The sequence below is a fragment of the Melospiza melodia genome, chromosome 6 (assembly GCF_035770615.1).
Source record: "Melospiza melodia melodia isolate bMelMel2 chromosome 6, bMelMel2.pri, whole genome shotgun sequence".
NCBI lineage: Eukaryota > Metazoa > Chordata > Aves > Passeriformes > Passerellidae > Melospiza > Melospiza melodia.
The window spans coordinates 51,098,850-51,115,491 of record NC_086199.1 but is presented as its reverse complement, the minus strand read 5'-3'; the positions used below and the strand labels follow the sequence as shown (position 1 = coordinate 51,115,491).

General features: G+C 41.8%; 1 protein-coding gene across 6 annotated transcripts in view; it reads right to left on the bottom strand.

Annotated features, from left to right (window-relative positions):
- The window catches only part of MICAL2 (microtubule associated monooxygenase, calponin and LIM domain containing 2), a 92,834-nt gene extending 80,076 nt beyond the window's left edge, over positions 1-12,758 (bottom strand). For all 6 annotated transcript variants that reach the window (XM_063160608.1, XM_063160607.1, XM_063160609.1 and 3 more), the window contains exon 1: positions 12,407-12,758. In XM_063160608.1, coding sequence (XP_063016678.1) covers positions 12,407-12,670 — 264 coding nt within the window. In that variant the 5' untranslated portion in view covers positions 12,671-12,758. The remainder of the gene's footprint in view (positions 1-12,406) is intronic.
- Between the last annotated feature and the right edge of the window lie 3,884 nt (positions 12,759-16,642).

Genomic DNA, 16,642 nt, shown 5'->3' with positions numbered 1-16,642 from the left:
GGCTTAATGTGCTGCAACATGAGACAGGCACGAAACAACACATTTTCTGTGCCTGTTCCCCTGGAAAGGCTCCAGACAAAAGCAGCTGCACAAGCAGCTAAGGCAGAGGCCACCAGGAGCTTCCTCCACCACGATGCTTTCCAGGCCATCCCCTTTACTAGATATGAAAATTCTTCTGGCAAAAATAGGACTGCTCAGCAGGACATTCCTGACTTACTGACTTATAGTTCATCTCCCACTTGCAGCCCCAGATTTTAGCACATAAATCCACTGACAGCCACCAGATTCAACACTGCAGCTCAATGCACCCTGAACCCACTGAATAATCAATTTAAAGTTTGAAACATCATCATGGAAGACACTGAAAAATGAAAATCTATATGCCACTTCAGACAACATTAAAAATGTCACAGGCTGAAGTTTTATTGTTAATAAAAATCAATTCTTCCATCTTCTCCCCCAGGAAAGGGGGAGAGAAGGCCTAGGAGTAATTAAACTTGACTACAAAGATTACATAATCTTTAAAAGGGTTTTTTCCTCTGTTGTACTGTTTTATGAGCTCTTTATAGAATTAGCAAGGTTAAAAAAAATGTCATTTGACAAAAATAATATTCACTTAGATGTATTTTAATAAGAAATCCTAACTCTCCAAAGGGTTACATGGACAATTCTTAAATACTCTACAGATAGGTCTAAAAATCTACCTTAAAATACTATTAAGATAATACTATTATCTGGATCTTGCTGAACAGGCATTTTTGGAGAGTGAACACCACATAAATACCACTGCTGGGGAAGTTCAGAGGTACCTGGGAACAGCAAGGCTCACACACCCCTAATTGCAACAAAACCTTGCGTCAATGCACGAATTCAATGCCTCACTACAATTCCACCTCTGCTTTAAATCCCTCCAGTATTTTACCCTTTGTAATCCCAGCTGAGCACCTCAGAAATGTGCAGTTTTGTCCTCTCCCAGATCAGTGATTGGCAGAAATGGAGCCACAGCTTTATTTTTTTCCCCCTCTAAGACTGTACCATGGATCTGAGGCCACCCAACCCAGGGTGACTTTGGCCACAGCTCTTTCCCAGCAGCTGCTGCACTCGCAGCTGGACACAGCACAATCCAGGGATCAGAGGATCTATCTTTACTGCCCTCCTGTTTTATTGAGTCAAAATGCCAGAAGTGAAACATTAGCACATTTATTGCATTCATCTGGCTCATCTTTACCGGGATTTTTTTCTCTTTTTTGGAAGATAAGCTTCTGCACGGAAAAAAGTACGTGCCTTCATTTTTCCTGGATGTATTTGGACACACTTGTCCATCCATCCTCTCTGTCACATGGATAGATGTACTAATATTAGACCTGTGTATTAAAAAAAAAGCCCTTTCCATAGTTTGAAATTAAAACAATGGTATGAACGACGTCTGTAACTCATATTCTGCTATGCCACACATTAAAGAGGGGCAGTGTGCACTCAGAGTGTTGGAAAGTCAAGAGTGCCTTCCATGATGCATCAGAGCTGTCAGGACTTTGGGGCTTTTCTGAAGAACTCAGGTGGCATTTGTTGTATTTAAATTTGGTGACTCGATCTCAAATCTTTTAGAAGAATATGCAAAAATACTTCTTGGAAAAATTGCAACTGACAGTCATAATACAGCAAGAATGCCTGGAAACTTCCCGTTGCCCTGCACCAGTTACAGTTATCCAAAAAGCCTAGACATTACTAACAAAAAAATGTTACACTCATTTCAGTAAACATATCCACCAGAAACCTGGCAAGTGCTTTAATCCAAAAATCTCCTCAAAAAAAGCACAAAATAAGCCCTCCAACATCCTTTGGAATTAAGTGTGTTTGCTGTTCTCTTACCTGCCTTTCATTGTAATCAAAACACAGGGAAGAAAAAAAGAACAAGTCCACACCCAAAATCCAGAAGAGATTGCTTTCTTTTCTTTTTTTGGCCAGCTGCTTAAACAATCAAAACGAAAACAAGATAAACCTTGCAGAAAGAATGTTGCCTGACTATCCCAGCCATGAACATGGCTGGCAGCATGTAAGTACCTGGCCTGTCACACTGAGATAGTGCTCTGAGGCTACACTAAAGACTTGGCAAAAACAAAACCACAAGACAAAGAATTCATCCAGAAACAAAAACTGATGGAGAGAGAGAAAGGCAACAAGCACCTCACACCTGAGCATAGCAGAGACCAAGCCATGAGTCTGGGGAGCTTTGTGAGCAGTGACAGAGAGAAAATGGTTAATCCCCTCCCTGGTTTCCAGGGGCAGGGGCTGTGCTGGGCAGCCAGCAGAGGAGGAAAGGATTTCTCATGCTCTATGGCATCTAAAGCATGCCGGCAGGTTGGTCAACAAGCACGGCTTGATTTCAGCAAGAGCTTGGTAACATGCTTTAAAAATGCACCCCTGCTGCTCCAGTCTGGCCCATCGACAGAGAAACCTGGAACTTTTAACCAAACATCACAACAACCTAACAAACGAGCTGAGTTTCCACTTGGAAATTGGCTTTTTCAGCTAAGTGGGGCCTTAGCTTACTTTGAGGGTATTTCACAGGATATTTTAAAATACATTCTAAAATTCACTTTTCTATTAGGTGAATTGTTAACCAATACCCATTTAAGACATGGTTTTTAGAAGCCAGTCCTGAGTAAATGAGCTCATATAGATATAGATATCAAATCTGAGTCTGAACCCAGATTTTAAAATTTTATTTATTTTTAAAGATTCTAATAATTTAATCCCACTATTCCTAACTCTCCTAAGCAGAATGACTGTACAGCAGTGTACATCAGCTACAGATGAGCTCAAAGTGCAACACAGTACCAGAAACCAACAGTTCTGGGCTCTTGGAGTCCTTTTTTTTCCAGCTCATCATGCAGCCTTCAAAGTCACTGCATTTCTACTGCTGACACTCACAGATATTTAACTAGCAAATCTAAATACAGGTCCAAAAGAGTGATAATCTGATTTTTTTTCTAATTTACCTAGTCACTTGCACAAACCAGTTCACCATAGGTAGATAGTGCCTTTAATTTTGACACTTTTTCTTACAATCTGAGAACACCAGGAATTACTAACCAGCACTTCTTAGTAAGACAGCATGCAAAAGTGCCAGCAAGCAAAATGGACTTGAATGTTCAAACAACCAGAATTAAAAATATTTACCTTTAGCACATTTTTAAGAAGGCTTCTGATAGCGGGGAAAGTTAACAGCACTCACAGAACCCACAAATCAAGCTGCTGGCAGCATATCACAGTGAAAGTTAAATCTTAGCACTTCTTGCTCTTATTTCCAAAACCTTTTTTGGCTGAAAACAAGGGTAGTACATAACCCTTATTACTAAGCAAAAGAGTCTCAAAAAATAAATATAAAATGGAGAAAAAATATAAAAAGATGCACACATCAAAAAAAGGGGCAGAGAGCTGGAAACAAACTTTGGCAGCAAACTGCACATCACGAGGCGCAATACTCTCTTCTACACCAACATCCCATCCGACACAACAGAAAGGAGATAAACATACAGCAGTGTTTATTTACACGTATTAATGAGTCTGTTTTCACATTCCAGGCTGGGTGAAATGCAGATGGAGGCACCAGCCCTGCTTGTTCTGCCACTATCAGGGCTCTAGCTGGGCTGCCAGGCACTGAACTTCCTAGGCCAGGTGCCTCCAGGCAGGCAGGGCATGCAGAACCATGGCAGCAGCCCCACCAGGAATGGCTTCCTACCCCATCCCATTATTTCCTACCTTGCTAAAGCACAAGTAAGAGAAAAAGCGAGGAGAAGAAACCTGAGAGAAATGTCTTTGCTTTCCACTGAGTGCTTGCTGATCTGCATAACTTGTCATTACTGCTCTGGGCGTGTAGTCCTTGGCAGGAAGCTCACTGCCATCTCCTGAAATGTCTTCTAATCTGAGTTGCAATTTACCCTGGAGCAGTTGTTTTATCTGAATTGTAAATCCTGCAAGGACGGCAGGCAGGGTGCAGGCAGGACAGGAACAGGAGGAAGGAGCACTTGCTGTTGCACAGGTCCCTTCAGAGCTGCTCTCACAAACCTTTCCAAGGGGCAGGAGAAGCAAGCAGCACAAGGCTGACTCTCAGCACAGCAGAAGCACATGGTTTCTGCTCAGACAGTATCTCAGTCAGATGAACAAATCGAGAGAGTGCTGCAAGACAAGGCAGACAGTGTCTCTTGGCTGGTTTGTCCATTGGAAACAGCGTGCCCTTGGAAAAACAAGAGCTGCTCTTCAGGAGCAGCAAATGTCCAGGGCAAATGGCAAACTTTGAAAACCTAATCAGAACTTGATCTATCAGCATCAGCAAGATGACAAGAGGCAGAAGGAGAAATGCCACAGCAGTTCTGTGTGGCTTGGCACTCCAAGCACTCCCATGGTGCTCCCCTTGGGCCTTCCCTAGCACAGATTAGGTGAAGGTATTGAAGCCTCTTCTGCTGGTCCCGTTCTGCAGAGCTCTGACCATTCCTCCTGCTCTGCACTTGCTCCACTTTACCTGCCAGAATATTCTAGCTGGGGTTTCATCTGCACTAAGGAGGTGGCTGGATGTGTGGGTCCTCAGAAGCACCAGATAATTTTCTGCAGCATATTCGCAGTTTTCTCAGAGTATTACACTCCTCTAAGGGAAAGTTCATAATCACCAAGTAGCTTCTAGCAATTTTACCCTGTTGATCCCAGGTTAAGAACAAATATCCCAGAGACCTGAGATGCAAACAATGTGCAGAAACCTGGTTGCTTGTAGAAACAAATTATGTAAGTGCAGACTTGTTAGGGAATGTGGAAATTTCAAGAACCATCTGACAAAAATAACCCCTCTTTAAACAGTGTAGCAGAGAAAATAAAGCAAATTAAACCAAGGGCATTAAAAGGGAATTTCTACTTTTTCTTTTCAACAGATACCAGCTAAACTTCTTTTTTCACCATGGATGCCATCAATGTCATGGCTTTTTAGAGAGAAAACACAAATAGAAATTGTCTTGTTTGCTTATGAAAATAATCTTCTACTAAAATATTTTACATTTTCTCTTCTTGTACAGCATCTTAGAACTGTGATATTTTGCATACTGCAAAAAGAATATTCAAAGCTATCTGCACTGAGGCCTAAGCAGCAGATAATGCAGAATTTTGTTTGTCAGCAGAAAGAGAGCAACCACATCCCCAAACCCCTGTTCCCAGGGCAGACATGGGAACCTCAGGAAGGACCTCAGCTGCAGGAGACAGGAAATTACCTTATTGTCTGAAATCTGGGGTTTAGCAGCCAAGTGTTTAATCACTTGTTGGTAGCAAAAGCTATGTATTTCCTCACTTATCAGTACACAAACATTACCAGAGGGAGGCTGGAAGCGTAGCTAATAACAAACCCCTGATGACCACCTTTGGCACCAACCCCACAACAACCACACGTGTCTCTTGGAAGGCAGGAGAAAGACCTGGCCCAGCAAAGCATCCTGCCCTGGAGCTCCCCTTGCCCCCCACACCAGCCTCCCTGGTGGATGGACACAGCCCAGCTGCTTCAAAGAACCAAAGCCCCGCAGAGCCAGGGCCATGGGAACACACCCTGTGGTAACCTTTTGTTTCATTCAGACCTCATTAAGCCACTTGTGGTGACAATAGTGCTGGTTTGTGTGAAAGTAACTGTGTGTCACTCCCTGTGGGAATCTTCATAAAATATCTAGGAAATCAGGTCAGGGTGGGACAGCTTCCTTCTTTCCATTACTTGCAAAGCCATTAAGTGAGGGACAGAGAAACAGCACAGTTCTGTTAAAATACAGATGTAAAGCTACTGTTACCTTCCAAGACAAAAAAAAATTTAAATTCCACATGCCTAAAATGTCTTATCTAGCCTGTCTGATTGCTCTGCTTTGGCCAGGCTTCACTGCTTTTCATAACTGATAAAGCTGAAAAAACTGTGTGTTTGTGGAAGTGTCTCCAGGATAATGAAAATAAAGTGATTTCATTACCAAATCACATGCCAAACATTTGCTTTTGCTGATGTAATTTGGCCCAATCTCAGCTTAAAACACATCACAAAGAGTCAAATACTTAGTTTTTTTTGAAAGCAAAACAATCTGTTGTGTGTCCTGTCATCACCACAGCTTCTGCCTATTCCCGCTCTAAAAATCCTTGGAGAAATGAATGCGAATGCAGTGCTCAACAACTGTGGTTTCACTGCATGTTCATAGGTGATTTACTGTTTCTCCACTCATCTCAAGCAAACCTCCCCTGCCACTCATCCTCATTAGTCCCATGTTTTCTAGAGCTTTGAAATAGAAGTTGCTTATTAAAATCTTTAAAAATAAATCTACACTCGAAATCTGGTGCAAGGCTTTCGAATCCCCATCCTAAAAGGCAAAAGCAAAGAAGCACCAATATCAAGATCAACAGCTTGTCTTTCAAGTGTATGAAACACACCCAGTGCCACTTAAAATGTCAGTAGAATGTGGCCTTCAATATTCCCAAAAACCTTGACAGCTTCTGGATTCCACTATCCAAGCATTATTTGTTTGTTTCTTTAAAGAAAATACACACACATACAAAGGAGCTGAATGCCTCTTTGTAAAAAGCCACAACCTTTCATTCACTCAGCTTCCTAACTTGGCAGTCATCTTCTGGCTGACTAGTTCAAGTTCTGTGGACTTCACAGGAATGCTTTTTTATTAAAATAAGCAAGCCAGCAACACTATCTAATATATCTGCAACAAGTTTGGTGTGTTCATTATAAACCCTGATTATCAGGTTTGGAAATCTCCCTATTCCAATAATTATTTTGAAGAAAATAGTAAATCTGGCAAAAGGGATCAGTATTTACTCTTTATAAGATGAAAGAGGTTACAATTTTCATTATAATATGGATATTTTTTCTGTTGGAGCATAACTGGCTTTGCCTTCTTTCATCTTACAATTCAATTACTCAATTAAAAACCAAATGTTTGTCTTGAGGGATGCAATCAGTCAGGTCAGTTGAACACTCAAACTCACTGGCTTCTGTACCAGTAGGTACAGCACTGGAGTAACCTGGCTGAAAATCCCCATTGCCTCTGGAGGATCAACAAATGCCAGCACCTGGGGAGGAAATTTGGCCACTTTACCTGCAGGTTCATACACGCTGGATGATTTGCTTAATTAGGAGACAAGTATTTGTTAAGCAGGACAGAGGAAGACATGTGGAACCCAACCTGCCCGATTTACCACGAGGGGCAAGGCTGCAGAATGGGATGTTTGTAATCAGCTGAGGACTGGAAGGAAGGCACTTTGTGGCCAACAAGAAGCAGAGAGACCTGGCACCCTGCGCTCATCCTGCCCATCACCCTACGGCTACGGAACAGGGCAGCACCCAGACACACCAGGAGCTCCTTTCCCTTTCTCAGCACCAGCAAAGTAGGTTTGGTAACTCCCAAGGTATTCATTTGGCAGTCTCTAGAAATGGAGACCATGTGAAAAGCAGTGGAAGGGGTTTGCAGATAAAGACCATCCCCCATTTTATTGCTGATAGGTACACCAGTCTGGTTAGAACAGGGAGACGTGGCTCGGGTTCAGTCAGAAAACCTCCAACCCCAGCTGTGACCCAGGGCTCCTCCTCTGCTGACTCACACCCTGGCCCAGCTCCCCTGAAACCACAGGCTCTCTGCACTGCTGTGCTGGATAAAGCACCACCATGGAGCCCTCTCTGCAGCAGGGACACAGATGCCACCGGGTCCTGGTCAGACTGACAGCACATGACAGTACCAAAAAGAGCCACTTCATCCTTATGTAAGTCCTGGAAACACAGTCAAAAACAATTTTAGAGTCATTCTCTTGCAATAAGTCTCCCAACAGGAGTTTTCTGAAGGAAACCTCATCTATTGTAAAACAAGATTTGGAAGGCTGAGTTCAGGAATGAGTAAAAGAGAGGCATCTGAGGACCACGTTTAGTGGTGAACACAGTGGTGTTGAGTTAACCAGCTGAACTCAATCTTAGAGGCCTTTTCCAACCTAAATGATACTAAACTTCAAGACCATTGAATTTGTTTTTTAGGGTTTTATATGAGTCCATATACACATATACCTACAAATGCACATATGTATGGTTTTAAATGCACAGCTTTCAAAACTTCTTAGCTTAATTTTATTTCCTTGCTTTATGCTAATATTGTTCAGCCTCAAAACAGCAGCTCAGACTGTACAAGTCTCCCGCCCACGAACTGTGCCCAAGGTAGGGTCCAAAATGCTCAGAAGAACAAAGCTGCACCCAGGCATTTGTCCTCCTCAACTGGAGCTTTGTCCCAAAACTCAAATACCCAGAGAGAAATGCCAGAGTTTACCAAGGCAGCTGATAATTACACAGTAGCACTTCAAGCACAGTTTTCTTAGTTCTCAAGTGTAAGCATGTATTTTGCAAAAACAGCATGCACCTTTGAAGGGGAAGGCAACACCACATTTGCATGCTTCAGAGAACTAGCACCCCCTTCTCAGAGTGAGCCTGGGATGTTTCCATGTGCAGAAATTTCTGCTCCCCTGAAGCATGGGAGAGCCTGAATTTCGGGTGCACAGCATGAGCCAGGTGCTACCCCCTGATACATATTCATAACTATCTCTAACATCAGTGGGAGCCTCATTTACATGTGCATGCACATATTCCTATCATTTACACAGGTAAACTGAAAGTAAATGTAAATTAAGTGCAAGTAATGGATCTGCTCCATACAGAGAGGCAACATTCACAGATGTCTTAAAAAGGCTAATGAATATACTAACACTAGCTGGATATACCCTTGTTCATTATTGCATGATGTTTTGCATGTTCAAAAATTTAGACTGATATTCAAACTGCTAACGTAGGAAACAACATGCATTAAACCTTTAATGTTCTTTGATTGTCCAGCTCCATCCTCCAAAGAAACAAATAATCACTTCAGAGTCCAGCCATGCTCCTCTGCATTAATTAGTAGAAGATGAAAACCAGAAAGAAATTTTGTCAGCATTAGAAAAATGTGCTTTTTCTGCACATATTTGCAAAAAACCACAGTGTGATATCTACAGTTTTGCCTGGTTAGTACAAACTTTTGTTTCTCCCTAATGCTGGTGAACTAGGCAGGTGCCAGTTCCACAAACAAATTTTGAACAGGACTCATTCCCATCTTAGAAGTTCAAGATTGAAGGAAATCTATGTTTTGTGAAGATTTAACACTCACACAGGCAGACCCCTACAGTTTCAGAAAAATCATTTCTGCCCCAGTTCTGTTCATGTCTTTCTTCAGCAGTCTGGCTTTATTTTGGGGCAGGTTGTTTTGCTTATTTTCCTACAAAGAATTCAGGGAAAATAATGCTCCCAATAAAACAACTCTGAAATAGCAGTGGGTTTAAACTTCTTGAAAATTGCTCAACCAGTTTTATTCATCCAGTTTAAAACTGTATCATTGTAGAAACTTTGAAAGCCATATTTGGCAATGTTCTTCAAGTGCAGTTAAGACACAGGATTATTGTTATTTAGCTGGAGTGGAACGTTCTGTATGCATAAAACTTGTGCATATTGCAACGAGTAACTCAAGTGTGGCTGAAGAGTTTACAAGCGCAAAGTCAACAAGTACAGCATTCAGCTCTTAAATACCATGCAAAAACAAAAAGAAAAAAACCAAAGCCCAGCAGTTTTGGGATGAGGCAGTAGATTTTCATTTTGTTTTTAAAAAAAAACCTCAAAAAAAAACAAACCAAAAAATATCAAAAAAAAAAAAAAAAAAAAGCACCAAAAAAACCCACCCCAAAATATCCAAAAACAAACAAAAAACCCAACAAGCCTCCTCTGAGTCATTTAGAACCCAACTGCATCTTCTCTATCTCCTCCAAAGATTGGGAAGATTGCAAAGTCATATCTAAGAACCATGAGCTGCAGGCTCATCTACAGCATTCAAGGCCACAACCTCATTTAAAGCCTTGAAGTCATGTTTTGTTTTTTTTTAAGTGATGCCTACTAGCAACCTTGGCTCTGCAACAACAAAAATCCACTTAGCTCATTATTTCTCAAGTTGTGATGCTGCTTGTTAAAGCAGGGTTTTTACTTGGGGCAGATGTGCCTCGAGCAGCCCCATGGAGGTGAGCACTGGGCACGGCTGCCAGCTGTGAGCTCCTGTTCCACCACTGCAAACAGCACAGAATGAGACACAAAGCCAAAATCACCAGCTGCACTGCAGGTAAGGGTGCTGCGCATGCTGCAGCCTGACCTCTCTGCACTGCCTGGGCTGCCAGCATTTCTGAGAACCCCTTATCTGTGAGTGGGGCAGTCAGAGCCCACCACCGCAATGGTTGGGGGGCACACTCCTCTCCCAGCACAGCAGCCTCCCCTCCTGCAGGGCCAGGCACAGAGAGGCTGTGATTCACACCCCAGGAATGTCTGGTAGATATCCCCACTGTGGCTGCTGCTCTCTCATTGCCAGCAATGTGAAGATTCATGTTTCTCTCGTTAAATCAGCGATGACACGCTGAAGTGCAGGGCTGGGCACGGGCCAGGCTCGTGGTGAACATCTCCAACTATTTCACGGAATATCTGTACCCACACTCTTGACATGCAGACATTCTACAGCCATTTGCAAGTTGGTCATATGTGCATCATAGAAATGTCCATTAATTTCTGCAAATACTTACACCATGCCACTAAAAATAAATCTTTCATCTCAAGGGGCAGTAATACCATACTTTCAACACTGTTGAAGGTGTTGATTAGCTTCCTCCTTGGCAACACTGTAAAGCATTACACAGACTATATATTTTATGCACCAACCCATTTCCACAAAATCTTCTCACAAAATAAATATTAATCACTTTGCTTAGGAAGCTTACAGAACAAAGCCTTGGCTTCGTAATGTCACCATTTGAGAGAAGACTTAGTTTTTACATTTCACACGGGTCTTAAAACTGCTTTTTTGTGTTGCAAACACTTCCCCAGACTTAGCACCACAGAAATTTGGACCTGAGGCTGTATGTGTATGGTGAGGTACGTGTGTAATATTTCCTAAAATTTGTTAATCATCAGACACTTTCTCATTCCTTCCCTTTCCTGTCTGTTTTCATCACAAAGATGTTCCATGACATATGTTGAAGGACTTTTCCAAAGAACAAAAAGGGAGGAAGGAAGCACAGGTCAAAAAGGGAAATGAAGGGAAAAAGGAGAGGAGAAAACCAGAGCCTGCCAGGAACACAGTCTAAATAGCTGTGATGACACTCCTTTACTATATAAAACTATATTAAGGACCCTTATGACCTTAAAAAACATTAAAAATCATTGAGAGCATATGAAAAGTAAATAAAACCAGAGGACTCTCTATGTACTCAAGGTAACTTGGTGTCCTTCTCACGCTTTTGAGAAGTTTCTTCTGGTTTGCATCATTGACAGAAAGAGACTTTCAACACTACCTGTCTACTGAGTCCATGAAAGAACACTTCAGTGATAGTTTTAAATAAAAAAATCCTTCACATTTTGGTGTCTAGTTATATCCCCAGTATGCCCCTCCTCTCTGTTCTACCTCTATATAGTCAAGTAGCTTCTTAAAAGTTACCCTTCTTGGGGCAACATTTAGCCATCACTTGGCAGAAAATGAATGAATTGCTCTTGGGACAAAGCTAGTAGAAATATTCTGTGGTAGCCAGATGAAACAACTGGCAGGAGTATTTTGTACAGTTTTGTCAAGATTTAGAGTGCTCATTGGTGCACTCTATCAAAATATGTAGTGCATGCTCTGTGAAAAGATCATTTCCTGTCCTCTCCACAACCAAGCAGACCATTTCCCTCAGTAACTACCACAGAGCAATTACCCCCACTCTGCCTGTGAAAAAACACTACCAGGAAAGGACTTCAATCCATAAAGAGAGCAGGATTGTCTTCTGCTGTTGTACAGCAACTGGAGCCAATGCCAGGTGACACCAGGTGACAGAGACAGACCCCCCTTCAGGGAGCAGCTTAGGAACTGCTGCTGAAACACATTTGGCCAGCCCTGGTCTCTTACAGCATGCACAAGCTGAAGAGCCTGAATATGTCACAGTTTGTACTTTGCAAACCCCTGTTTAATAAAGCAAGCAGTTCTTGAGAGTCTGTAATGAATGCAGCCTATTTCTTCAGGAGTTTCCATCTTACACCTATTTGGTGATGAGATATAAAAAGGACAAAGTCTGTCTTAGACTGTAAAACAGGATGCTTTAAGGCTCACTCATATATTGTGAGTTTCCACTGAACTTTCAGGAAAAAAAAACACTTTAAAATTTGTCCAAAACAGTCACTAACCAGTTTCAGCATATTAAAGGAAGGGTTACTGAAGAGACACACTGTATGTGATGGAAGAAACCTTGCTTCTGCAGAAAAACAAGTTTAAAAATTCCTAAGCTATGAAATCCAAAACTCAATTCTACTTACCTTAGTGTTCATACAAGACTTCCCACGTTTATACTCTTTGTGACTTGCTCTCTTATCAAGCTTGTTCCACAAAGCTTTGGCCTTCCATGTGGTCACTCTCGATTTTAGTTTGGTGTAAAAGTTTCTGTTGTCCAAAGGATCTAAGTCAAGTTGGCGAGTGAGAATATTGAAGGCCTGAATGGTGCCTTTGCATGTTGATGCCTGTACAAAGTTTTCAAATATCTGGCCAGCTTGATTGTATTTTTCATCATCATTTTCCTCCATGTTCTGAGAGCAGAGAATTATTAAGCTGGAGCTCTCGTGCTGGGGTACAGGTGATCAACAATAGCAAGTACTTCCACGCATGTTATTCCTAGAAAAGATAAACACAAGTCATATTCAAGCAGGTTCTGTGTGGCAAAATTAAATCCACCAACTGCACATACAATATGAACATAAAACCCCAGCATACAGTGACTAGACTGTTGGGAAGGATGAAAGTTTGACAAGAAAGCCTCACAGATATGTATGCTTAGCAGAAAGATTTTTAAATGTGGAGTCTGATGAAGGAATAGAGATGGAAGCAAGTTTTGATATAGAAGAAAATAATTGCTGAGCCAGTCTTACTGGATAACCAAGGAGGCAAAGGTTGTGTATGTGTGTTACAAACAAACATAACATATCCGTGCTGTCACGACTTACACTCACAGAGACTGTTATAAAAACCCTGCTAACTCAAGCCTACTGCTACAAGAAGAACCAGCTTCACTGAGAGCTTGAGGATTTTTTTTTTTTTGTTCAGTCCTAGATAACTGATGTACAAACCCCAGAAGTCCAGATTTTTTCCCCAAGCAGAATTTATGTAACAGCAAGCGATATTTTGGTCTTAAGAAGTCATGGAAACCTGCAGCCAAAAGTCAACATGGTTTGATGGATTTTTTTTTTTTTGCTGTTGCACAAATTAGGGCCGAGGGTGCAGCTTACCCAGAGCAATTTAGAGTTGGCACAATCATTTGCCACAAGCAAATGTACAAAACAGGCTAAGCAGAAACATCATCACAAGTTACACCAGAACAAAAGGAACCAGAAAACAAGTAATCACAGAGAGCCCCCCTTTTCCTAACACTCTTGCCAAAATGAGAAAGGGTTTGGTGCTCTAGCACATAGAAAGGAATTTTATCTCCACGTCTCCACATGTTCCATGCTGAAGTTATGTGTTTGGAGTCTTACCTTGTCATGTGCTGATGATATAAAGTAATGATGTTTGTCCTGCTAAGCCCCACTGGCTTTTCCTAGTAACATGATCACTGTCAAAACTGTGCCTGATATTCCAGATAAATGCCCTTACATTCTGGAAGAGCAATGCTATTCTAAATTAACACAAGTTTCAAAGAACTAAAATACTTTCATTGCGGCACTCCCTTATCCTTCTTTAACCTTGTTCTTCATCTCTAATGGGGAGCATCTTAGAGTCAGCCAAGGTCCACAGAAAGTATCCAAGTGGCTTTCACATTTTCCAAGAATATTGTTACAGGTTATGTATAAACTTGTCCTCAGAAGAAGGTTTACCTGGACGCAAGTTCAGAAATGTAAGTCATGTATTCTTTTTCTTGCTATTAAAGAATTATCTGCCAGTCCAAGAAACCAAAAACTAAATCAATGCTTGCCTAACTTCCCACATAATTAGTTATTTTACTTGGAACGTCATCTGTTGGCTGATAGTTTCAGAATAAATTGTTAGAAAGGCCTTTGAAGTCATGCTTCTCAGTCTAACACTGTTCACAAACTACTCATTCTCTGCTTGCATTTCCTCCAAAGAAGAAAAAAGAAAACATAACCAGCGTATTTAAGTAAAGAAGAGCCCCACCAGGTCTGTCTTACCATCTTCTAATACAGAAAATATTATGCAACTTATTAAAGAGATCCCACAGGGAGATATAAGGAAGCATTTGGAATACTCACATTCCCTATCTGTGCTCAAAATAAATAACCTTCGTATGCACATCATCAGTCTGTTGTGGGTTTGTGGGTAAAATGAATTGGCAATGTTGAGAGTTGCACATTTTCTAAGACCAAATGTCATGATTAAATGTTTGGTGCCAAGAACAAGTCAGGAAATTTTTGCTTTCCCCTCTGAATACTTCATTTATAGTACGTTTCATGCCCTCTTCTACAGAGCTTTGTGAGGTAAAAGCACAAACGTTTTACATGCCCCACATTTCAGAAGATCTAATTTTTCAAGCAGCTGAGTACCACAAACTCCCATTGCCTCAGAAGGAGCCCAGGACACGGAGCACTTTCCCAGGTTGGAGCCCTGGATGATGAATGAGCAATGTCAGCAGGAGGGAGCCTGCCTTTGCCAGCCCTGGGCAGGTGCGAGGGAGGCCCGGCATTCCCCTCACCGTGCTGCCTTTGGGAATGAGAGCACACAAAGGGTTTAGGTTGGTCCAAAAAGGACCAACAGATCCAAAAGTTCCACAGGAAAGGCAAGGAACAACCATGAAACACAGCACAAGGTGCTACCAATGAGGCTTGAACAGCTTGGTGCGCATGCACCTCAGGATTTGAGGCCCACTAAAAAAAATACTTAAAAATCAAGGCTGAACACTTACTTTACCCAACGTTTATACTTGCCTGAGATATTTCACTAAGAGAGAAGTATTCATTTTCCTTTTCTCTTAAAATAATTCCAAGTGGCTTCTCAGGGAGCGGGGCAGTGTCAGCAACACATCCCGCTGAGGGCACGTTGCTCAGGGTGGGAGTGGCAGCCACACACGCTCTCCCCTTCTGTGCCATTTACATTCTCTGAAAAACCCCTTCACCCAGGATTTTCTCCTGGGAAGCTAAGAAGTCTCAGAGAAAAAGGAAAACAAATTTTTATCTCATTTGCTTCTCCTGTGTTTTGCTCATATGGAATGTGTTAGGAGATTGTTTACCCACAGGTGATTGTTTCATTGCATTCTGCTGTGAGTTGTTTTGGCTCTTTGGCCAATCAATGCCAAGCTGTGTCGGGAGTCTGGAAAGAGTCATGAGTTTTCATTATTATCTTTTTAGCCTTCTGTAAGTATTCTTTCTGTATTCTTTAGTATAGTTAAATATAATATTTTTAATATAATATAGTATCCTAAAATAATAAATTAGCATTCTGAGAACATGGAGTCAGATTCATCATTACTTCCTGCCACAGGGCACCCTGCAAATACAGTACTCTGCCACCAGAAACTCAAGTTCTGCTCCTGCTTCCTCTGCACTGCTTTATTAGCTCACCCCGAGACGCTTGCATTCATAAAACACAAATATCTTTGAAAGGTAACTCTTGGCATAACTGGTAAGCGCGTGTGATCACCAGCTCTTAACTCAGTGCCTTTTCCAGCTCCCAGAGACTGGAGTTTTATGGCCTCAGCTGCTGCCATCCAGCAGAGAAGTGGGGGAAGAGCAGAGCTAAGAGAGGAGAGCAGTATCTGAACCAAGCAAAGAAGAAAAGCAAGCATGAGGCAGTGCTGGTAACAGCAGGGACAAGGCAGGACCCACTGCAGACAAAGGTAAGGGACAAAAACATTTTTAGCATGGAGTGGAAGTAGGTGCTGTACACACACAACCCTGGCTTAGCCTTCCTCTGCCTTTCCATTGGAAAGGACAGGCAGGACTATCTCCAGCCACAAAACCTCCCTTCTCCAACACCACTGGGACTACTTTTTCTGGGCACAAAATCTTCTCCTCAGGAACTTCCGACACACTCCCTTCTTGCCCATACTGACAAACTGAGCAGTGGCACTGGCATCTCAGTAGACATTTGCTCACTAGTGAAGCATTTCTCCTTGCTGTGTCAGAGGTCACATTCTCCAAAAAAGTAACATTTTGTGGTCAAAAAAGCAGATGAGACAGGAGACTCTGGTTACTAAGGTTTCTGGATTGCTGGAAACACCACTTAATTTCTCCTTTTTTTTTTGGCATGAACACTGTGTTGACAGATGACAGAGCTGAAGATGGTGCTCTAAGTATATGCAGCTGATGGAAAATTATGCATTTCTTTCTGAGGAGTCACTGATATTTCACTGCAGTACTGCAAATAACTCACTAGAAGCAATGTAATAAGGATAAGGAGTTCACCAGGGTCATTCTTGCCTATAAGTTTCCTGTTCTGTAACTGTTTCAAAGACTTAAGAGGCAATGCATTAACTGCTTACCTGTAGCAGAAAAATTAACAGTGTTTGGTGAAGTACTTGAGTTCTTAGAGTATTATAATTTATCCTTTTA